Source organism: Urocitellus parryii, chromosome 4 (assembly GCF_045843805.1).
Source record: "Urocitellus parryii isolate mUroPar1 chromosome 4, mUroPar1.hap1, whole genome shotgun sequence".
In the NCBI taxonomy this organism is placed as follows: Eukaryota; Metazoa; Chordata; class Mammalia; order Rodentia; family Sciuridae; genus Urocitellus; species Urocitellus parryii.
The window spans coordinates 15,441,172-15,463,898 of record NC_135534.1 but is presented as its reverse complement, the minus strand read 5'-3'; the positions used below and the strand labels follow the sequence as shown (position 1 = coordinate 15,463,898).

The following is a 22,727-nucleotide window of genomic DNA, read 5'->3' as shown; positions in this document are numbered from 1 at the left end:
AGAGGTAGAGCACTCCCCTTGTATTCGGGAGGCACTGGGTTGGATCCTCAGCAACACATAAAAATAAAATATTGTGTCCACCTATAACTAAAAAGTGAATATTAAAAAAAAAAGACCAGAAGCATTTGCCTTTCCTCCCAGAGGTTCATTTCAAAAAAAATCATAGGCTTCTGACTAAAAACCAATCTTGCTGAAATACATTGGTAATTGTGGATGCCTTTTTAGTTGGCTAATTTGTTTCAAAATAAAATAGACCTGGAGCACACTGTTGACCCCTAATTTGTTCAACTGTTCAGATGGAGCATGAAGATTTATCCAAGCACTTGGTTTATCCTGTTATGTGTTTGCTATGGAAAGTATTAGCAAGCACTGCCTCACTTTTTTCCACTGGGGACCATTTTCCTCGTTTAATTTTCATTGTTTCTCTGCTAACGAGATCATGTAATGACAAGACTCAAGTCCCTTCTGATCTTAGCAATGCTTTTTAAACCCTTACTTTCACAGAAAGGCACTTACCTCTTAACAGGCAGCCACACTTCAGTTTGATAAATAAAAATTTTTTTTTTTTTTTTTTTTTTTTTTTTTTTTTACGAAAAATCCTAACAAACCAAGTCCTGAAATCAGACAAATTGCACAAGAGAGAAAAGAAATAGAAAGCTTCCTGGGAGAGGAAGAGATGTCCATGAGAAAGCCAACAGGGCTGAGCCTTACATGCCCTTCTCTCTTCTAATGTATTACTCTTAATAAAGTACAGCAGGAGCTGGTTTCTGTCCACACTGCTGGATGCTCTCAAAGCAGCATCCCAAGAGCCTGGAAGATAGCTTTTGTTAGCAGATTCAGTACTGCAGGAAAAGCCAGAGTCCAGTGATTCTGTTAACGGAGGCTGCTGCTGCTGCTGGCCTGGGAGCTGCCCATACCTGGATGGTCTGGACTATGTCGGTTCTGAGGAAGACAAAGAAAGGGTAAAAACATTTAGGAACTATCTTGGCCTTGACCAGTGCTATGTAAGAAAAAAAAACGTCTTGCGTTTTCAATCTTAGGTCAACTTCAAGCAGAGGATAAAATCTTTAGGACAGGGTGAAATATAAGGAAACTCATTGGGCTGTAGCAACAGGCCTCCACCCTACCTTCTTTTTCTTCTTTTCCTTCTTCTTCCTTTTCCTATCAGGATCCTCTTCTTTTTTCTTTTTCTTCTTCTTGTGATCCGAATCAGATGGTGTTTCTGTAAGGTGACATTAGATGCTTATCACCTCTAGAGCTCAAAATCCTCTACTGCTATGAACTCTGAAGGCTACAGCAAAACCTCAAGTCAGGGGCAAATGCTTTTTTCTAAATGGCCAGGAAGAACAAAGTGCTGCTAAAGACCCTCTCCCAAGTCAATGTTTGCCCAAGAGACCCCAGAATATCAGTCATCATCTTCAGGAGAATTAAGAGTCCACACTTTTGTAGGAAACTAACTGGGATTAACTGGAAGGCCAAACCAGATTGAGAAGGTCACATTTTCTTGCTTTTGAATAGAATTGCTTCTTACCTGGGGGGACAGGATCCTGGGTACGGCTCTGTTTGTGTTTGTGTTTATTCTTCTTCTTGGGAGGCTGAATGTGCATCAGACGACACTGCTCGGGCAACTGAAAGAACCAAAGGAAGGGCCAGATGACTAAGAGGAAATGCCCTGCTCCCATCATCTGTTCTGCTTAGTAAATTATGAAGGAACAGACTTGAACAGAAAAGCCACCTCCATGCCTCTTAGGTCTCATCATCATTTGCCTTTCTCCTCCCCAAGAGAGGACTCACCGGGCCAGTATGGAGGCGGAAGCCAGAGAGCATGGTCCCTGTGATAGGATTAAAAGAGCCACCAAGAATAGGTGGCTTCTCAATGAGGGAACGGAGACTGCTGTTATCATGGGAACCAGGCAGATCAATCATCCCTGGCAAGTCAGGCAGGAAATTACTTAGCTTCTCCTTCACCTTCTTTCCACAGAATTTATTATAGTCATGTTCCAAGTTGTAATGTGTGATCAGATTGGTGCTGCCTGTCAGCTCTGTACTACCTAGACAACACAGAATAATAAAAGATTAGTAATAAAAACAGATTTTTTTGTCATTGACCTAGAGGGAAAGCAAAGGATTATATTTTAACCTAGATAAGGAATCCTAAATGAGAATTACAAAAATTTAAACTGATTTATAAAGCAAGAAACAAAGCAAAAGTAAATTACAGGTTGACCACCCTGAGTCCAAAAACCTGAAATCTGAAATGGCTGGGAAATTGGAAACTTTTTGAACTCTATCATAAGACTTTTTGTTTCAGATTTTGAAGCATTTCAATTTCAGATTTTTGGATTACAGAGCTCAACTGATAAAATCTAAACATTCCAAAATCTGAAAACCTATGAAATCTGAGACACTTCTGGTCCCAAGCATTTTGAATAAGGGGCAGTCAATCTATAATATATAATAAGCACTAAAGACATAGTTGGGCATAGTGGTGTATGCTTGTAATCCTGGCTACTTGGGAAGTGGAGACAAAAGTATCAAGTTTGAGGACAGCCTCAGTAACTCAGACTTGTCTCAAAAAATAAGAAGGAATGGGGATATATTTCAGTGGTAGTGTGCAGAATTTAATCACCAGTACCCCCCACCTCCCCAACATATACAAATAATAATAGTACAGAATGGTAGGAGTAGAAGTGAAAAAAGGGTAAAAATCTAAGCAGGGCATATTGCTCTAGCCTAATGAAGGAGACACTCCTTGAACTAATCTGAACACTAATTCACTTGACACTTATGTTTTTATAAGTGCTTTTCATAAAATTTACCAGTGAGACCCAGGTGCAGTGGTGCAGGCCTATAATCCTAGCAGCTTGGGAGGCTGAGGCAAGAGGACCACGAGTTCAAAGCCAGCCTCAGCAACTTAGTGAGGCCCTAAGCAACTCACTAAATTATACACTCAGTCCTTTATTTTTATTTTGAGACAGGCCTTGCTAAGTTGCTGAGGGCCTCACTAATGCTGAGGCTGACCTCAAACTTGTGAGCCTTCTACCTCTGCCTCCTGAACCACTGCCACCACATCCAGTTTTTTTTTTTTTTTAATAGCAAAAAATATGAATCACCTTCACATTAAAAAAAAAAAAAAAAAGATTTGGGGGCTGGGGTTGTGGCTCAGTGGTAGAGTGCTCACCTTGCATGTTTGAGGCGCTGGGTTCAATCCTCAGCACCACATAAACAAACAAATAAATAAATGAAATAAAGGTGTTGTGTATGGGGCTGGGGATGTGGCTCAATCCGTAGCGCGCTCGCCTGGCATGCGTGCAGCCCGGGTTCGATCCTCAGCACCACATACCAACAAAGATGTTGTGTCCGCCAAGAACTAAAAAAAATAATAAATATTAAAAATTCTCTCTCTCTCTCTCTCTCCCCTCTCTCACTCTCTCTCAAAAAAAAAAAAAGGTGTTGTGTTCAACTACGAAAAAAAGAAAACTAAAAAAAATATTTTTCCCCTTAGTTATGAGTACCTAACATTTCTACTCTTTTTTTTGTTTTGTTTTCTTTTTTTGATATTAAAGATTGAATCCAGGGGTGCTTTACCACTGAGCTGCACCTCCACCTTTTTATTTAAGACAGGGTCTCACTAAATTGCTGAGGCTGGCCTCAAACTTGTGATCCTGCTTCAGCTCCTGTGTTGCTGGGATTACAAGCATACATCACTGCGCACATCTCTACTTGTAAAGATGTTACTGTTACCAGTATCTTTATTCTTCCTCATGCCAAGTATTAATATTTCACTTAAAAGACAGAATTTTTTTTTTTGGGGGGGGTTCTGGGATTGAATCCACTGGGCCACATCCCTAGCCTGTTTCTGTATTTTAGAGACAGGGTTTCGCTGAGTTGCTAAGTGCCTTGCTAAGTTACTGAAGGTGGCTTCTAACTTGTGATCCTCCTGCCTCAGCCTTCTGAGCCACAGGGATTACAGGTGTGTGCCACCGCGCCTGGCTGACAGAAATGTTTGGTTACAAGTGGACAACTAGAATCCTAATTCTGACCGTCTTCCATACCACAGTTCCTCAAATGAAAACATTGAAAAGTTTAAAAATACATGGAAGGCATTATCAATATAAATACTGTATTACTGATTTTTTTCAAAGAATATAAACTTACTAGAACTTGATGAAGACTGAGTAGCAAGGGCAGAAACATCTAACCTATAACATCTGTAATTATGATTGTCACATGGATACAAATGACAAGTGGCTTGTTTATAATCATTCACTTGGGGAAAACTCAGGTTCTGACTGACTATGAGCCCCCTGAAGACAGAAAGTGTCTTGTTTATTCATGCATTGCTAATGCCCAGCATGGTGCACACATTAACTACTCAACAAATATTAAATGAACAAGGTACTTTTACTCTATATGTTTGGGTCTTACTCCATACTTTTCCTTCTTGTTATTGCCAAAAATCTCAGAAGAATGGTCTAATTGTAATGGCAAGAGACTTAGTGTCATGGTAAACGTCCTCTAACTCTGGGCACTACCTCCTGCCATTACTGTCTCTTGATTTTTTTGCCCTGACAGCTCTCCTCCTTCCAGATGGTTTTACTTAAGGCTCAAGGTGAGAAGGCACTCACTTTTTCTAAACTTTTTTAATAAGAGTTCAACTTTCTGTTTTTACTATTAGTTCTAAGAAGATAATTTATAAATTTTTATCCCCGGCCCTGACTCACTCAAAAACAAAATCTTGCTCTTCCATCACTTTTTTAGTCAACTCTATGCAGGTTTGATGTTTTTTTCCTTAAAGTTCCAAATATTGCCCACATCACCCATGGCTTCTCTATTTTATGGGTCACTTCTCTTTCAGTCATGGGTTCCACCCCAGTACAAAAAAAAAGGGTAGGGGGGACAAGAGAATAAAGAAACTGGTAGACACCCATTACCAATCAAAGGATAGTCAACTTTTTTTTTTTTTTTGGTACCAGGGATTGAACTCGGGGGCACTCGACTACTAAGTCACATCCCCAGCCCTATTTTGTATTTTTATTTAGAGACAGGGTCTCATTGAGTTGCTTAGCACCTCATCATTGCTGAGGCTGGCTTTGAACTCATGTTTCAGCCTCCAAGCTGCTGGGATTAAAGGCATGTGCCACTGCATCGGGCTGATAGTCAAACTTCTTCTTTTTTTTAGTCAAACTTCTTTACACTTCAGTTTTTTAAACTAGAAATGAATATAAATAATGCCTACCTCAAAGGGCAATTCTAAGTACTAAACAGCATTACATATGGGTGTCTCCCAAGTCATGATATGGCAATAAGACTTGGAATGAACTGAAAGGCATCCTGGAGACTTAACATGTCCAAAATAACTTGTGATTTCTACCATCTAAAACTTATTCTTGGGGCTGGGGACGTGGCTCAAGCGGTAGCGCGCTCGCCTGGCATGCGTGCGGCCCGGGTTCGATCCTCAGCACCACATACCAACAAAGATGTTGTGTCCGCCGAGAACTAAAAAATAAATATTAAAAATTCTTTCTCTCTATCTCTCTCTCTCCTCTCTCACTCTCTCTTTAAAAAAAAAAAAAAACTTATTCTTTCTTCATATTCCAGTCTCAGACTACCATCCACCCCATTCCTCAAGTCAAAATCTTAAATTATCAATTCCTCCCTTTGCTTCACTTCTATATGTGATTCTTCATTCCTGTCAGCTCTACCTCTAACATGTATCCTGTATCCGTTCACTTTTCCTGAACGACTGAACGGTAGCTTCTGACTGATTAACCCAATTTTTGTTGTTCATGGAGCTGTTTGGGTAATTAAAAATAAATGATCGGGCTGGGGATGTGGCTCAAGCGGTAGCGCGATGGCCTGGCATGCATGCGGCCAGGGTTCGATCCTCAGCACCATATACAAAGATGTTGTGTCCGCCGAAAACTAAAAAAATAAACATTAAAGAAATTCTCTTTAAAAAAAATAAAATAAAATAAATGATCATGTCACCCCATGTTGGCTTCTCTTATAACTTAAAATCTAAATGCCTTCTAAAGGCCTCTGTCCAGCTTTTCCTCTTCACCCTTTACTGCTCCTGCCCTTGTTCACTTCACTGGCGTCCAGTGGGTCTTCTGTCCCTCAGAGATTCCAAGCATTTTCTTACATGAGGACTAGCTTATCTAATTTTGTGTATACCTAGAAGTATCTCTCCTTCAGTCCATAGTAGCAGGATCTTTGTCTATGCTCAATTTTAGCTCAAATGCTATTTACTCAGAGAGAATGCTATGATCATTTCAGCTAAAATAGTTCTGCCCTCAATTATTTATGTCTGTTCCTCATACTATTAACTACCATCCTGTTATGCCAGGCGAGCGCGCTACTGCTTGAGCCACATCCCCAGCCCAATCATTTATTTTTAATTACCCAAACAGCTCCATGAACAACAAAAATTGGGTTAATCAGTCAGAAGCTACCCTTCAGTAGTTCAGGAAAAGTGAATGGATGATACAGGATACATGTTTATATTTCACCTCTTTTGCTGACATGTAATCTTCAAAAAGGCAAGGATCTTATCAATCTTATTCACACTGTATCTCCAGTGTTTAGAATAGTGCTTGATAAATAGTGCTTAACAAAATAATTTTTGTATTCTTGTGGTACTGCCACTTGAATCTAGAACCTTATGGATGCTAGGCAAGTGCTCTCTCACTTAGCCACATCCCCAGTCCCCCAAATAAGTTTTTGAATGGAAGAATTTGGTTCAGTTCTAATACCCTCTTTTAGTAGATGGATTGTTGAACTTCTGGGAAGGCAGGCAACTTGCTTCAAACAAGTGCCCCACATAAACTAAAACCTTAGGTCCCCAGAGAAGTTAAATCTGGCTTCTAAAGTTCCAACTTTTTTTTTTCCTAGACCGCCACAAGTCAGTGACAGAGCCTGGCTTTAGCACGAAAAATAGTGCAGAGATGCATGGCCACTCGCCCCCAATCGATCCCATAAATTCAAGCTATTCCTTTGTGAATCCTAACAGCCTTTCCGACTTTGAGCTGCACATCTGGCCACGAGTTGCCTAGGTTACTTCGCACCGCAGAGAAACACATAGCCACGCCCATTACCTCCTACTTATGATCTGATTGGCTGACTTCGGCCAGGCCTAGTACTCACCTGGCAGTTCCCTCATTAGGTAAAAGGGGCCACAACCAGCCGCTGACTTGTCTGCACCCGAAGGGGCGGTGGCCGCGGATGAAGGCGGGGCCGTGCCGGGTCCCCCGCCCGGAGGAGGTGGAGGTGGAGGTGGAGGTTTTCCTGGTCCGAAGCCGAGTGCAGTTGGAGGCGGTGGTGGGTCAGCTTGAGCTCCGAATAGCGCCGTGAAATTCTCCATCGTCCCCACGGCCGCGGCGCTGCCTCGGTGTCTGTGGCGTTAGTGATATTCATTGGACAATCCTTTCACCGGGTACCGCCCTCTTCCTTTAGGAGCCTCCTATCATTGGTTATTGCAAGCCACGCCCACCTCATTTCGGCAACTACTTCCGTCGCTCTACGAAAACGTTCAGGAAGTGCTGTCTAACTTTCTTAAATTCTTCTCTGATACCTCGACTCACCACAGTCGCATACCAATAAGATGACCTAGATAAAAAAAACGACAGCTGTGTTGGCCAATAAAGTATGAATCCTCTTTTCAGGTCTGACCTGCCTCAACATCCAATCAGAGATCTACTTCCGGGCCCAGAGGCGGTGCACCTTGAGACTTGGTCCAATAGAAGTCTCAGTGGTGGGGAGGCTCAACTACAGACGGCAGAGAGCGGCGGGTGCAGCAAGGGCCGGAAAGATGGCGGTCCTGGCACCTTTATTTGCTCTCCTGTATTCGGTGCCGAGGCTTTCACGATGGCTGGCTCGACCTTACTGCCTTCTGTCTGCTCTGCTGTCTGCCGCCTTCCTACTTGTGAGAAAACTGCCGCCGCTCTGTCACGGTTTGCCCACCCAACGCGAAGACGGTAATCCGTGTGATTTTGACTGGGTGAGCGCCCCCTGTCTCAGTAGCGCACGACCTTGACTGTCCATGCCCTGCCAGGTGCACCTGGGAGCCTCGGGGTTCACCTTTCTGAGAACGCTTGAGTGTTTGAGTCTGTAGCAGGCTTATAGACCGAAGAGTGTAGATCCCGGGTCGTCATCGAGTCTCAGCCTGTGTGTTTAAGATGGGGAAATGGGGCCGGCTAGTTATAGCCCCTGCACAGCAGCATCCCTGTATTCTCTAACACTTGGATGTATGCTTAGCGTTGTACCATTCATTTAGTCAACAGCCTTACCCAAACTCTACACATGTGTAGCTTTTTACAGTGCTGCTTGTTGTGTAAAGCCCTCCGAGGAGCCAGTAGTACAAGGCGAGCAGTAGTATTTCCGTTTTTTTAAAATTTTATTTTTGCTGTCCTGGAGATGGAACCCAGGGCCTCTTGCATACCAGAAAGTGCTATACCACTGAGGGGCATCCCAGTCCTCCATTGATCTCATCATGGTTAGGCGACTTCTCAAGGTCACACAACTGCTGATATCCTGAGAAACTACTCTGATGGTCATAATACTGCACACTTGATAAGCCATTTCTAAATTCGAGAAACTTTTGAAGAGTGAACACTCTGTGTTAAGCACTGTGCACGATCCCAAGGATGCAAAATTGAAAAGAATTTGGGTTGGGGATATACCTCAGTTGGTAGAATGCTTGCCTTGCATGCACAAGGCCCTGGATTCAATCCCCAGCACCGCATGCACACACACAAAATTGAAAAGGATTTGAGATCTATTGTGAAGAAATCTATTCTAAGCCCCTTGCTGTGCTTTCTAGGTAGGAGTGGAGGCACCTCTTTAAAAAAATGTGAGCCAGGGGCTGGGGATGTGGCTCAAGCGGTAGCGAGCTCACCTGGCATGCGTGCGGCCCGGGTTCGCTCCTCAGCACCACATACAAACAAAGAAGCTGTGTCCGCGGAAAACTAAAAAATAAATATTAAAAAATTTTCTCTCTCTCTCTATCTCTGTCTCCTCTCTCTCTTAAAAAAAAAAAAAAAAATGAGCCAGGCTCCTGTGGCCCACCCTGTAATCCCAGCTGCTCAGAAGGCTGAGACAGGAGGATTGTGAGTTCAAAGCCAGCCTCAGCAAAATCGAGTCTCAAGCAACTCAGTGAGATCTTGTCTGGAAATAAAATACAAAATAGGGCTGGGCATGTGGCTCACTTGAAGCTGTATCTCATGCTGAAGAGCTGTACCTGTAGAATTTCTGTCTTTTCCCCCCAGCTCCAAAAGTGAATCTTGACTTTCACCAGAACCCATTCTCTTATTTTCTTTCTCCCTCCCTCGTTTATTCTTCAGGTTTTTCTTGACAGAATTATTGGTTGGAATTGATTTCAAAAGATCATGTGATTTCAAAAAGATCCTTTTTAAAATATGTTTTATGTACATTAAAGATAATGGGTTTCAATAAACTCAAAAGGGTATATGGATAGTAATAAGGATTTTAATAAATGTAGGAGACCTTTTTAAAAAATATATTTTTTAGTTGTAGATGGACAGAATACCTTTATTTCTTCTTCTTTTTTTTTTTTAGAGAGAGAGAGAGAGAATTTTGAATATTTATTTTTTAGTTTTCGGCAGACACAACATCTTTGTATGTGGTGCTGAGGATCAAACGGGCCACATGCATGTCAGGCGAGCTCACTACCACTTGAGCCACATCCCCAGCCCTATTTATTCATTTTTGTATGGTGCTGAGGACCCACTGCTTCACAGGTGCTAGGCAAGTGCTATAAAACTGAGCTACAATGCCAACCCCTGTAGGAAACCTTTTATCAAAATTTATTTCTCTGTATATTGTCTGATATGCAAAATACTGGAAATCTTAATACTCTTTTTTTTTTTTCTTTCCTCTCCCAGGACTGACTGTAGTTTTTGGAGCCAAAGAACCTGAGGTTTTTTTGTTTTGTTTTTTTTTTTAAGAGAGAGAGAGAATTTTAATATTTATTTTTTAGTTCTCGATGGACACAACATCTTTGTTTGTATGTGGTGCTGAGGATCAAACCCAGGCTGCCCGCATGCCAGTCGAGCGCGCTACTGCCTGAGCCGCATTTCCCACCCCATCTTATTACTCTTGATAGCCAGTTTTTGTTTTCATGGAAGAGTCCTAGTTTACTAATTCAACTTGGTGATTGGGAAGTTAGGAAATGAAGGTAAACTCCAAAGTTTTAGTTGTTTAACATATTTAAAACATTTCTATTTTATTAAACAAAAGGGAAAAATAAAAATCAAGCCTTTATTTATTTTTTTTTTTCTGTATATACTTACTGTCTTTCATGGTAATCAAAAGATTTGATAAAGGAATAATGATTTCTTTTTCTTTTTTCTTTTTTTTTTTCTTTTTTTTGGGTGCTGAATGTCAAACCAAGGGCCTTGCCCAGGCACTCTACTACTGAACCATATCCTCAGCCCCATGTTCATTTCTTAATAGAAGAATTTGAGCTAATAAGTACAGAGGAATGACAGAATTTAAGTCATTATTTAGGCCTTTAATGAAATCAGAGATCTTAATGATCATTTGTGGATGCTGAAACCATCAGATGAAAGGTTAATGTGTCTCTTGGAGTGCTGTAGGAGGAAGACTGTCTAGCACCACTTATGGTATATATTTTTGCCAAAAGATTTAAATTTCATTGAATTCAAATCTCTAAAGCTCATTACCACTTTACAATAAATATGGAAAATATAAGGTCATCATTAAAACACATACTGTGAGTATCAAGCTGATAAATCTAGAAAACTGGGCAAGTCAACAGTACAAATGACTCATTATTTTCAGTTCATCCTGGGTGTGGTGGCACATGTCTGTAATCCCACCAACTGAAGAGGCTGAGACTAGAGGATTTCAAGTTTGAGGTCAGCCTGGGCAAACTTAGTGAAACCCTGTCTCAAAATTAAAAGGGTTAGGGATGTACCTCAGTGGTAGAGCACCCCTGGGTTCAATCCCCAGTATGGAGAAGAAAAATGTTTTTTTCCAATGGATATATAGCCTGAGATTAAAAAAAAAAAAAGGAGAGCTCGTATCCATTAAAAATTAAAGAAAATGGGGCTGGGGATATAGCTCAGTTGGTAGAATGTTTGCCTTGCATGTACAGTCCCTGGGTTCAATCCCCAGCACCCGCCCCCCCCAAAAAAAAAAAATTTAAAGAAGCCCATCAAGAGTGGTACATACCTGTAATCCCAGCAGTTTGGGAGGCTAAGGTTTGTAACTAAGCATGGTTTCAGGAATCCCACTGAGGGTTATTAGAATGTTTCCCCTGTGAATAAAGGGGGACTACACACAATAACATTTTTACACACAATAACATTTTGAAACGGGATCATTTGAATAAAGACAATTGGGAATTATTGTGTTGGGTATATATGTGATATATGAAAAACAAAACTCAGCTTTTACTACTATACTCTAGCAACACATGTTGTTATTTGTTTAAGTCGTGGGGATCAAACCCAGGGCCTTATGTATGTTGGGAAAGCACTCTACCACTGTATCTCTAGCCCCACAGGATATCTCTTTGATTTCTGGTTTAGGAAATAAATATTATTTGGGGATTTCTTCTTATTAAACCAATCATTTTTTTCTTTTTAAAATATTTTTAGTTGTAAATAGACATGATATCTTTACTTTTTAAGTGGTGCTAAGACTTGAACCCAGTGCTTCACATATGCTAGGCAAGTGCTCTACCACTGAGCCCCAGCCCATAACCAATTTCTGTAGCAGATATCATCTGGATGTGTTCTAATTCAATTTTATTCTAATACCATCTACGTGGAGATAGAGTCAGATCCCCACAGGTTGAGGGCTTCTTCCTATAAGACTACCTCTATTTCAGATGCCATTAAGAAGCAATAGGGAGCTGGGGTCCTAGTGCAGTGGTAGAGTGCTTGCCTATTGTATGTGAGGCACTGGATTTGATTCTCAGCATCACATATAAATAAATAAAATAAAGGTCCATTGACAACTAAAAAATATTAAAAACAAAACAAAACCACAAGCAATAGGTTGTCACCTATACTTTTGACTAATAGCAATAAAAAGGGGTTCCCAGTATGCACTTTTTAGATTTGACTAATTTGCTAGAGCTCATAGGGAAATGTTTTACTTATATTTACTGGCGTACTAATAAAGGATATTACAGAGGCTGTAGATGTAGAGATGCATAGGGTGTGGTTTTTTGAGAAGGCGTAAGCAGCCTCCTCAAGGAACCTCATGTGTTTAGCCCTTTAGAAGCTCCCCCATTTTTCCAGTTTTTATGGAAGCCTTACAATGTAGGTAATGATTGGGTAATTATTGGGCATTGGTGATCAACTTCAGCCCCTTTCTGGAGGTTAGAGGGTAAGACTGAAAGTTCCAACATTAATCATGGCTTGGTCTTTCTTGTGACCAGCCTCTGTCCTCATTAGCACATAAGTTATTTAGCCTTCCATCACTATGAGATAATCTTAAAGAGGTAATCAGTTATGAATACCTGAGATAATTAACTTATAAAGAGAAAAGGTTGATTTTGTTTCATTTATTTTGTGGTTTCATCTGTGGTTAGTCTGATTGCTCATAGGCTTATGGCCAGGCAGTGTGGGGAGCCATTCTCACACGTGACTGGGCAACTCCCGGATTGGGTCTGAGGCGCTCTGGCTAAACTGTGTCGGAGCTTTCCCGACCCTCTCCTGGTGCGAGAGCCTGTCCGTGTGGGGGTGTGACTGACCACTGACTCGGAGGCCAATCACTGACCCTGACCTTGGAGTGCGGCCCCCCTCAACCTTCATTGGATGGAATTCTCCCCTGAATTTCTTGTTCCCCAATAAAAGGCCACTCCCTGGCGTGCTCCCTCTCTCTCTCTCCTGCTAGCCCTGAATAAGCCTTGCTGCCCTACCGGGTGATTTGAGGTGAGAGCCAGAGGGGGAGCCGTCTTGGACCTGGTCATAGAAAAAGTTAATTGAGTCTGTGTGTTTATTTTGATCTCACTAGCTAACTTTTATGCCAAGAACCTCTTTAATGAAACCAGTGCGCTGGTCGCATGGTGGAAAGGCAGCACATCATGGCAGGAGCATATGGTGGAGCAAAACCACTCACCTCGTGATCAGGAAGCAGAGAGAGCAAGGGGACCCAGAGTCCTACAGTCCCCTTCAGGTGTACACCCCCAATGGCCTAAAAGCCTCTCAGTAGGATTACCTCCTCCTTGTAGCATCACCTTGGGACCAAACCATTAACACATGGACCTTTGGGGGATATTAAAGATCAAAAACTATAGCATTGTGCATGCCTATAGTCCCATCTATTTGGGAGGATAAAGTAGGAGGATCTTGAGCCCTGGAGTTTGAGACCAGCCTGGTAACAGTGAGACCTTGTCTCAAAATAAATTTTTTTAAAAGATGCAAACTACAGCTGGGTGTGGTAATGTATTCCTTTAATTCCAGTGACTCGGGAGGCTGAGATAGGAGGATTAGAACTTTGAGGCCAGCCTCAGCAGCTTAGCAGGACTATGTCTCAAAAAATAAAAAAGGCCTGGGAGATGTAGTTCAAGTCCTAGTACCAAAAAAAGAATCCAACTATTGAAACACACAAAAGACGCTTGTTCCTCCAGAGATTTCAAGCATTTTAGGAACTATATGTCAAGAAACAAGATGAAGACCAAATATATATATTTCATATTATTATAGTATAGTTATGGTACTGTGTTGTGGTTAAAAATTAGAAAAAAGTGAGGCTGGGAATGTAAGAGTCTCACCTAGCATGTGAGAGACCCTGAGTTTGATCCCCAGCACTGCAAAAACAAAAGTGTCCTTATGTGCAAAAACAAACAAAAGTGTCACACATGAAATGAGGTAATTGGAATTTGCTTCAAGTTTTTTCCATCATAAAAAGTGGGTAGCATAGACATGTGAAATGCCACATTTTCAAAATGTTGGTTACTGTTTTAGCTGGGTAGTAGGGGTTAATTAAAGTATCCTCTCAGGCTGCCGGTATAGCTCAGGAAAGAACATGAGCTTGGCATCACAGGTCCTGAACTTTAATCCTCAGCACTCCTCTCCCCCACAAAAAAATCCTCCCTACTTTTGTGTATGTTTGAAATTTTACTTAATGAAAATTTTGTTTTGTTTTGGAAGAGCCGTGAAAAGATTTAAAAACTGTGAACAGAGATGTACAAAGAAGCCTGTGCTTCATATAGTCATTCTGGAACCCATTCTCCTTCCATCTTCTTCCTATAGTCTTTTCTCTCTTTCTCTTTCTTTTTTTTGGTACTGGGGACTGAACTCAGGGGCGCTCAACCACTGAGCCACATCCCTAGTCCTATTTTGTATTTTATTTAGAGACAGGGTCTCACTGAGTTGCTTAGCACCTTGCCATTGCTGAAGCTGGCTTTGAACTTGAGATCTTCCTGACTCAGCCTCCCGAGCTACTGGGATTACAGGTGTGCACCACCATGCCCGACCTATAGCTGTCTCTTATCTTAGTACCATGGAACTAGTGGATGAAGAAAGGAAACTGGAATGCAAGGCACACTCTTTTTTTTTTTTAACTGTCTGAGTACAGAAGTGGCAAATCATTTCCACTCAGTAATACTAATCACACAGCACTACCAAGATGCAAGGTGATTGGGAGAGAGTAGTTGCTGATGCCCAGGGGAAAAAGGAAATAAAGTTTGGAGTATTCATTACCAGTCCATCTTTTAGAATGCTCCTTTTTTGGTTCTGTATTTGTATTTGGTCTTCTGATTGACCATAGTTCTTTTTGTTTTTTTGGTACTGGGAAGTGAATCCAGGGGCACTTAACCACTGAGGCCACATCCCCAGCTCATTTTTATTTTTTGAGATAGGGTCTTGCTAAGTTGCTGAGGCTGGCTTTGAACTTGCCATCCTCCTGCTTCAACATCTTGAGCCACTGGATTATAGGCGTGCGCCACTGTGCCTGGCCTCTTTCATTTATTTATTTGAGAGAGAGAGAGAGAAAGTGTGGGTGGTGTTTGTGTGTGTGTTGCTCGGAATTGAACCCAGGACTTTGCATGTGCTAAGCCTGTGATCTTCCCACTGAGCTACATTCTCAATCCTTAAATCCTAATTCAGACCCACCCAATTTCATTCATGAAAACCCTAATATTTGCTTCAGGTATAATATTTACTATAGTCTGTCATAATCCCGCATTCCCATTTTACATGTCCATATCTAAATTCAATTAGTTACTTTTCTTTTTGGTACCGGGGATTGACCCAGGTGTGCTTAACAAAAGCACATATCTCCAGCCTTTTTTATGTTTTATTTTGAGAAAGTGTCTCACTAAGTTGCTTAGGGCCTCACTAAATTTCTGAGGCTGGCTTGGAACTTTGAATCCTCCTGTCTTAGACTCCCAAGTGACTGGCATTATAGGCAATTAATTACTTGTTTTTGGAGATTGAAGCTGAAAACCTAGATTCCTGACCCCCAGCTGTAAATCTCAGTTGATATTTTTTTTCTGAAATGACCAGTTGGCTCTGTTGTTAGTATAAAAAAAGGATATGGAAGGCCTTAGACCATCTAATCTACAGTCTTTTCCCCCCACCATGCTTTTTCTTTTATCCTCATTCATGTTATGAGAGAGCCATATTTAGTGAACTAGTCCTGCATTCCCTCCTATACTCTTTGAAATTATCTTGTTTGTGTCTTTGTTATGTTTCTTCTCTTGTCTCACATGGATGCTAAAATTCTAGAAGAAAGAACTGAAGCCAGGTGGCGCAAATCCCAACAGCTCAGGAGGCTGAGACAGGAGGATCGCAAATTCAGAGTTAGCAACTGGCAAGGTGCTAAGCAACTTAGACCCTTTCTCTAAATAAAAAATACTGAATAGGGCTGTGGATGTGGCTTAGTGATTGAGTGCTCCTGAGTTCAATCCTAGTACCAAAAAAATAAAGAACTGTAAGCCAAAGATATTGAAAAGGGCTCTGCAGCTCCCCTTTAGTTCTCCAGTTTCATCAAAGGTACGAGGATTATCACTGCAGATGTTGAGTGGAGAGCAACAATTGAATTTGAGCAAAGCCAAACAAGTGGAACAGATATTTTACTAATAGAATATTATCAAGAAAGCTGAGATGAAAGGTGGAGAGGTAGTGGGGGATGTGTTGGGGAGTAATATCGGTCAAAAATGTGGAAGAAAAAAAACAAAAAGAAAGCTTTCCTAGAAAGCTATTTTTTTTGACCACGGTATACTGAGTTGATTGTAATAATATCTTGGGGATATATCACACTTTATACAACCCTTTCATATCCATTATCTTATTTAATTCTCACATTAGCACTTTGAAAGAGATAATGGTCAGTCAGGAAAAGCCAAAGTTTAGGGATTAAGTGATTTGCTGAAATTCACCAGCCAGTTTGTGGTAGGAGTAGAACCTAAACATAGCTCTTCTGACTGTTGCTTTCCCCACTACTACTTAGTGAACTGCAGTTATATCTTTGTTATCATTCTCAGTCTGGATCTCTGTTGGTTTTTCTAACACATTTGGTCCTCCTTCATCAATTCTTTTTACTGAATTCCTTGTCATTTTGCTTCTGTTCCAGAGAGAAGTGGAGATCCTGATGTTTCTCAGTGCTATTGTGATGATGAAGAACCGCAGATCTAGTAAGTTCAGCCTGCTTCTAAGTCTCAGGATCAGGCCTGATACCCCTGGAGTTGCTTTTTTCATGTTATGAAAGGGGCACTATTTAGGGCATTTGATCTTCTTCCCTCTTCCATTTCAAAAATACCCCAAGAAGATGGAAAAAGAATGGGATATAGGAGTATACAGCCCAGCCTGACTTGTGACATCTCTGTTTCAGTCACCGTGGAGCAACATGTAGGCAACATCTTCATGTTTAGTAAAGTGGCCAACACAATTCTTTTTTTTCGCCTGGATATTCGCATGGGCCTGCTTTATATCACACTCTGCATAGGTGAGGCAATTACCTTTTTAAAATTCTTCATAAGACTATGTTAATAAAGACTTGATTTAGGGGCTGGGGTTGTGGCTCAGTGGCAGAGCTCTTGCGTAGCATGTGTGAGGCACTGGGTTCAATCCTCAGCACCACATATAAGTAAATAAAAAATAAAGTTAAATCAACAACTAAAAAGTATTTAAAAACAACAACAACCAAAAAGACTTGATTTAGCTGGGTGTGGTGGTGCACACCTGTAATCCCAGTGGCTCAGTAGGCTGAGGCAGGAGGATCACAGGTTTGAAGCCAGTCTCAGCAATTTAACGAGACTGTTAGCAACCTAGTGAGACCCTGTCTCAAAATTTTTTTAAAAAAAGGGTTAGGGATGTGAAACCAAATTTCATTCCCAAATAGGTAGTTATGTGTGTAACTTAGATGGAAAGAAAATAATACTGGGCACAGTGGCACACACTGTAATCCCAACAGCATGGGAATCTGAGGCAGGGGATTTGCTTGTTGAAAGCCAGCCTTAGCAACTTAACGAGGTGCTAAGCAACCTCGATATTTAAGACCTTGTCTCTAAATAAAATACAAAAAAGGACTGGGGATGTGGCTTAGTAGTTAAGTGGCCCTGGGTTCAATCCCCAGTACCAAAAAAAAAAAAAAAACCCAAAAAACAAAAACTGCAGAGACTGTACTTTAGAGGAAGGAAATGTATTTTTGGTCTACATATATCTACAAGTATGTATTCTTTGGTGGCTGAAATCCTTGAGTTGGTTGGAGATAAGTCCTGTGTGCAAAGCCTTGTATGTTTTTTGCTTGATATCTTTTTTCCTGTGTTCAGTGTTCCTGATGACCTGCAAACCTCCTCTGTATATGGGCCCTGAGTATATCAAGTACTTCAGTGATAAAACTATTGATGTGAGTATTCTTCCTCCTCTGATTCTTGGATACTTGGTAGATGATTTTGTAATTATGTTCTCAGTTCACTAGGAGGAATAACAGTGCTTCAAAATGAAAGTCAGAAGCATTTGTGATTCATTATGAGAGCCAGGAAGAGGGAAGTCGGGATGAGGAATTAGGCACTAAGGTCTGACTCCTCCCAGATTCTTACATGATCCAGTTCACTATTTCTTCCCTTTGTGTGGCAGGAGGAACTGGAGCGGGACAAGAGGGTCACTTGGATTGTGGAGTTCTTTGCCAATTGGTCTAATGACTGCCAATCGTTTGCTCCTATCTATGCTGACCTCTCCCTCAAGTAAGTTAGTGCAAAGGGAGGGATAATGGAAACTGAGATGCAGTACCTTCCTTCTTATTTTTGGCCTTGACTTTTATGCTTTCCAGCCAAAGTCATTACCCCCTTCTCTCCTCAAATATCTTTATTTTCACTTTTTAAAATGTTTTCAATATATTAAATAATATGTTCTTCTCAGGTACAACTGTACAGGGCTAAATTTTGGGAAGGTGGATGTTGGACGCTACACTGATGTTAGTACCAGGTATGTAAAGATTAGAGCTAAGAATCTTAGCAAGGAATTACTTTGAGCAATATCTAGAGATACATTCACAGACTCCTTTCTGGGCCCTGTAGGTACAAAGTGAGTACATCACCCCTCACCAAGCAACTCCCCACCCTGATCCTGTTCCAAGGTGGCAAGGAGGTAATGCGGCGGCCACAAATTGACAAGAAAGGACGAGCTGTCTCTTGGACCTTCTCTGAGGTATTTGAAGGAATAGGCATTGCAAACGGGTACAGATCAGTGGATGAGTTCTGAAACCCAACCTGGATTTGATTTCCAGTGTCTACCACTTGTCCACTAGTTTTTGGGGATATAGACTAGATACTAGGCCTTATTTTAGTTCACTCACCAAATTTACATTGTATGCCAGACTGCTAGTACAGGGAACAATGATGAGTGAAGACTTAGTCTCTAAGGCGCCTATAGTATATAGGCATTTAGGCTTCTCATCTGCAAATTGGAGATCCACCTGGATCACAAGATTATTTTACAGACTACATGTAGATAGTATCATTTATTCTTGGCACAGTGATTGACACATAATGAATACTTAAGTATTAATTGACTTTTCTGGGTACTTAAAAAAAAAAGAGGAAAGTTAAATTAGGGTAGATTTGTATCCTTTCCTTTCTCCCTTCTTTCCTACTCTGTGTCTAAATACTTCTTACTTTTAGGTTCTGAACTTTACCTTCCAAACCAAATCCTGATGTGTGCATCTCTTTTGTGCAGGAGAATGTAATTCGTGAATTTAACTTGAATGAACTATATCAACGGGCTAAGAAGATATCAAAGACTGGAGACAGTATCCCGGAGGAGCAGAGTGTGGCCCCAGTCCCCACCACAGTGCCAGATGGGGAAAGCAAGAAGGATAAATAAGATTCCTGCCTCATTTTTGCTCCCTCTTCTGTCAATTCCAGGCACCTTTGAGGCCCTGCTCCAGTGTAACCATATGCTCTGCCTGAGGCTGCTGCCTCTTGTTTTCCCTGTTTGGCTGTTGCAGGGTAGGCAGGATGCTGCTTCTGATTTTAAAGAAGCAGGCATAGAATTGTCAGGTACCCTAGAGGAAGGCTTGCCTTGCTGTGGCCAACTGTTTCCTTAAGGGAGAGATCTCATATGATGGGGGAGGAAATGGTTTCCCTCCAAGGTTGGGTCAGTGTGTAAACTGCTGTTCTTCCTTAGACATCAGCAGTCTGTGGTTTCCTTATTCCTCTTAGTGGCTCTGCACAGCCTAGACTAGATCAAACCTGTTACTTGCCTGGGTATAGAACACTAAGAATTTTTCCTCAAGGACCCTTGCTTTCCTTAGGCCCTTCTGGCTTGGTCTATGGCATTCATTAAAAAATACAAGCCTAAATTTGTTACTGGTCCCAAGGAGAAACCTTTTACCACAGAGTTTTCATCATTGAAAACAGTATTGAATGATCCTATTTTGTAGGGATCCAGAGGAAAAGGAATAAAAGCTTGAGACTTTCCTTTGTGTGTTGGGACCTGGAAGAGAAAGCCTGGACTGTCCTTTTCTCTACCTAGTCCCCACACCTAACCAACAGTTTCCATAATAAAAGAGACTGGGATTTCTTTTGATTAATCTTTTGTGTGTTTCTCTTGTGTTGGAAAAAAAGCTAGGCAGGGCTAGGAAAGTGGATCAGTGGGAGTTTACCTAGCATGCTTGAAGCCCTGAGTGGGATCCCCAGCACCACCAAAAACCAGACAGTCTTCAAAGAAAAGCTAAGTAACTGCAAAGGAATAGCCCATCTTTTTTTTTTTTTTTTTATCAGTACTGGGGATTGAACCCCTGGGTCCATTACCATTCAGCTACATCCCCAGTCCTCCAGTCCTATAGTTTTATTTTGAGACAGGGTCTGAGTTGCCCAGATTGGCCTTGAATTTTCAATCCTGATCCTCCTCCTTCCACCTCCCAAGTAATGGATTACAGGTGAATGCCACCATGCTGGACAAGATCACTGTAATATGAAAGGGCATATTGTGTTTCACCAAATGCTGGGCATCAATTCCCAGGATTGATGATGGTTGGGGAAGACCGATTTCTGTAATCTAAAGTGCTAACCAGAGGGGGATGCTTTGTGAACTTAATTTTGGATTGGTCTGTGCTTCCCAGGGAGGAATTTGGGGAGCATCATAAAGCATAGAATTTAGTGCAACGCATAGGCACCTAAACCTCTGTGTGGGATATGAAGCTTGCTTCCAGACTTGAGTCCCCGCCTCCCGGCATGCCGGCCTCACCTGGTCCCCTCCACCCACAGCGCTTAATGGTAGGGCCTGGTTCTCGCACTACCTCCCCCTTCTGGTAGGCGGAGTGGCTGGGCTCGAAGGTCCCGCCTCCCGGCCACGTGCGCGCTGCGGGGCTCGTTTTCCACTCTCGCGGGGAGTTTTTGTTTCGTGAGTAGAAGTTCTGGTTTAAACCTGGTGATTCGGGGTCTGATTGCCCTCCTGCCTGGTGCTATCTTAGTCGTGGCATCTTCACTGTATTCTCCCTTCCGCCCCAGCATCTCCAATCGGCTCGGCGCGCGGCTGGATTCCAGGCGCCATGGCTCCTCGCGGGAGGAAGCGGAAGGCCGAGGCCGCTGCCGTCTCCACGTCGGAGAAGCGGGAGAAACTGGAGAACGGCAAGGAACAAGTGGAGGAGGCGGTCGTCATTGAGCATTGGTGAGCGCCCTGGGAGGCGCGGGCGGCGGCGGGAAGAATGGCTGGCGTTGCAGCGGGGCCGCAGTCTGATCTCCCCGTCTCTCCCTAGCACTAGCTGACGCGTCTACGGGCGCAACGCCGCGGCCCTGAGCCAGGCGCTGCGCCTGGAGGCTCCGGAGCTTCCCGTGAAAGTAAATCCTTCCAAGCCCCGGAGGGGCAGCTTCGAGGTGACCCTGCTGCGCCGAGACGGCAGCAGTGAGTGCGGGCCGGGGCCTGGGGGGAGAGGGGCCTGGGTCTAAAGCTAAGAAGCACTAGTTTTGGAAACCGCGGCCAGCTGTTGACTTTAGAGATGTTCGTGGATTCCAAAGTAATTTCGATTTATTCCCAGGTGCCGAGCTCTGGACCGGGATTAAGAAGGGACCCCCACGCAAACTCAAATTCCCCGAACCTCAAGAAGTGGTGGAAGAGTTGAAGAAGTACCTTTCGTAGGGCCATTTGGGCAGAAGTCCTCATGCTGAGGTTTGAAATGGAAAGGGAATTAATCTTGGGTAGCTTCTTGCAAAGGAGCCCATACTGTTATAATTTATTCCACACAGGATCTAAAAGTGGTTTCCTACAGGGTGTGCCTTTTGCTAACCGTTTTCATTTGAGTCCCTTTACGCCAAATTATAGAACACTAATGGTAATATTAATGATTCTTTATAGAAGCGTAATTTGTATACTTCCGGTTGATTGTGGCCCTGGGGGTATGATCCAGTGTTGCTTTTGTTTGAAATTTTATTTCCTCATTCCTGGTGGCTATTTTAATTCTTTGAACCAGTTGTAAATCTTAACTGCTTCCCAGAGTTAAAATTTTTAACATGGGTTTTTGTGTGGGTTAATGATTTTCCTTCTTTACTGGCACACTGCTGTACCTGCCCCTACACTTTTCTAGGGTTATTTTGCCGCCCCCCCCCCTCTTATGTACTAAACACTGTATTACAACACTGCGTCCTGGTTAGGTGGATTTTTGTTTCTCCATAGTGTTTCATTCAATACTTTGGCATCTTGTCAGGCACTTGTATGTTGAGTGAGCTTTGGGGGAAGGATACAATCCTTGAGCTCCTGGGTGGTGGTGGTGGGGGCAGGGATGGCATGCCTGTAATTCCAGGGACTTTAGGAGGCCAAAGCAGGAGGATTACAAGTTTAAGACCGGTCTCAGGGAGTCCTTATCTCAAAAAATAAAGGGTTGGGGATGTTGTCAGTGGTAAAGCCTCCCAGGGTTTAATCCCCAATACCAAAATTTAATAAAGTGATGGAGGGAGATGTCTTCCTTAGTCTTTGGTGCTGGATCCCTTCTCTAACATTTCCCTTCTCATTATTGCAGCTGTCTCTGGTGGTGTTGGAGCATTTATGATGGGACATGGCTAAACTTCAGTCATGTACCTGAAGCCATTTCTTCCACTCCAGAAATGATGATACAGATGAGGCAACCCTCTAGTAAGGCATTGTAAAAATATTTGGTTTGTTTAATAAAAGGTTAAATAAAGTATCTAAGAGTAAAATTTAATGTTGATGGACAAAGCCAGCTGTGGGATTGGTGGTCCTTATTTTTCATTGCCCAAGGTCACCAATTGGCCTGGAACTTGTAAGAGTCTC

General features: G+C 42.2%; 3 protein-coding genes across 4 annotated transcripts; 2 read left to right on the top strand and 1 right to left on the bottom strand.

The window, feature by feature from the left end:
- Positions 1 to 612: 612 nt before the first annotated feature.
- Positions 613 to 7,406, bottom strand: Med19 (mediator complex subunit 19). The gene is made up of 5 exons (XM_026406516.2): positions 7,147 to 7,406; positions 1,795 to 2,051; positions 1,532 to 1,628; positions 1,128 to 1,222; positions 613 to 942 (listed from the first exon to the last, which is right to left on the bottom strand). Exons 1-5 carry the CDS (start codon positions 7,361 to 7,363, stop codon positions 874 to 876), a joined length of 735 nt encoding a protein of 244 aa, XP_026262301.1. The 5' UTR covers positions 7,364 to 7,406; the 3' UTR covers positions 613 to 873.
- A 334-nt stretch (positions 7,407 to 7,740) lies between these two features.
- Tmx2 (thioredoxin related transmembrane protein 2) lies at positions 7,741 to 20,031 on the top strand. Of its 2 annotated transcripts, none has more exons than XM_026406509.2 (8): positions 7,741 to 7,999; positions 16,573 to 16,633; positions 16,831 to 16,944; positions 17,771 to 17,847; positions 18,078 to 18,184; positions 18,360 to 18,425; positions 18,518 to 18,647; positions 19,176 to 20,031. In XM_026406509.2, exons 1-8 carry the CDS (start codon positions 7,811 to 7,813, stop codon positions 19,320 to 19,322), a joined length of 891 nt encoding a protein of 296 aa, XP_026262294.1. In that variant the 5' UTR covers positions 7,741 to 7,810; the 3' UTR covers positions 19,323 to 20,031. The 2 variants fall into 2 exon arrangements, with proteins under 2 accessions (XP_026262294.1, XP_026262295.1); XM_026406510.2 differs by having other exon boundaries at positions 7,889 to 7,976.
- A 210-nt stretch (positions 20,032 to 20,241) lies between these two features.
- Positions 20,242 to 22,652, top strand: Selenoh (selenoprotein H). The gene is made up of 5 exons (XM_026406512.2): positions 20,242 to 20,843; positions 20,951 to 21,110; positions 21,199 to 21,344; positions 21,478 to 21,608; positions 22,456 to 22,652. Exons 2-4 carry the CDS (start codon positions 20,992 to 20,994, stop codon positions 21,576 to 21,578), a joined length of 366 nt encoding a protein of 121 aa, XP_026262297.1. The 5' UTR covers positions 20,242 to 20,843; positions 20,951 to 20,991; the 3' UTR covers positions 21,579 to 21,608; positions 22,456 to 22,652.
- Positions 22,653 to 22,727: the final 75 nt, after the last annotated feature.

Coding starts and splice junctions, on each gene's coding strand:
- Tmx2 (XM_026406509.2), top strand. CDS start 7,811: ATGGCGGTCCTGGCACCTTTATTTGCTCTCCTGTATTCGGTGCCGAGG. Junction 16,945..17,770: donor TTATATCACACTCTGCATAG/GTGAGGCAATTA, acceptor TCCTGTGTTCAG/TGTTCCTGATGACCTGCAAA. Junction 18,648..19,175: donor TCTCTTGGACCTTCTCTGAG/GTATTTGAAGGA, acceptor TCTTTTGTGCAG/GAGAATGTAATTCGTGAATT.
- Med19 (XM_026406516.2), bottom strand. CDS start 7,363: ATGGAGAATTTCACGGCGCTATTCGGAGCTCAAGCTGACCCACCACCG. Junction 1,223..1,531: donor CCAGGATCCTGTCCCCCCAG/GTAAGAAGCAAT, acceptor GTCACCTTACAG/AAACACCATCTGATTCGGAT. Junction 943..1,127: donor AGGAAAAGAAGAAAAAGAAG/GTAGGGTGGAGG, acceptor TGTCTTCCTCAG/AACCGACATAGTCCAGACCA.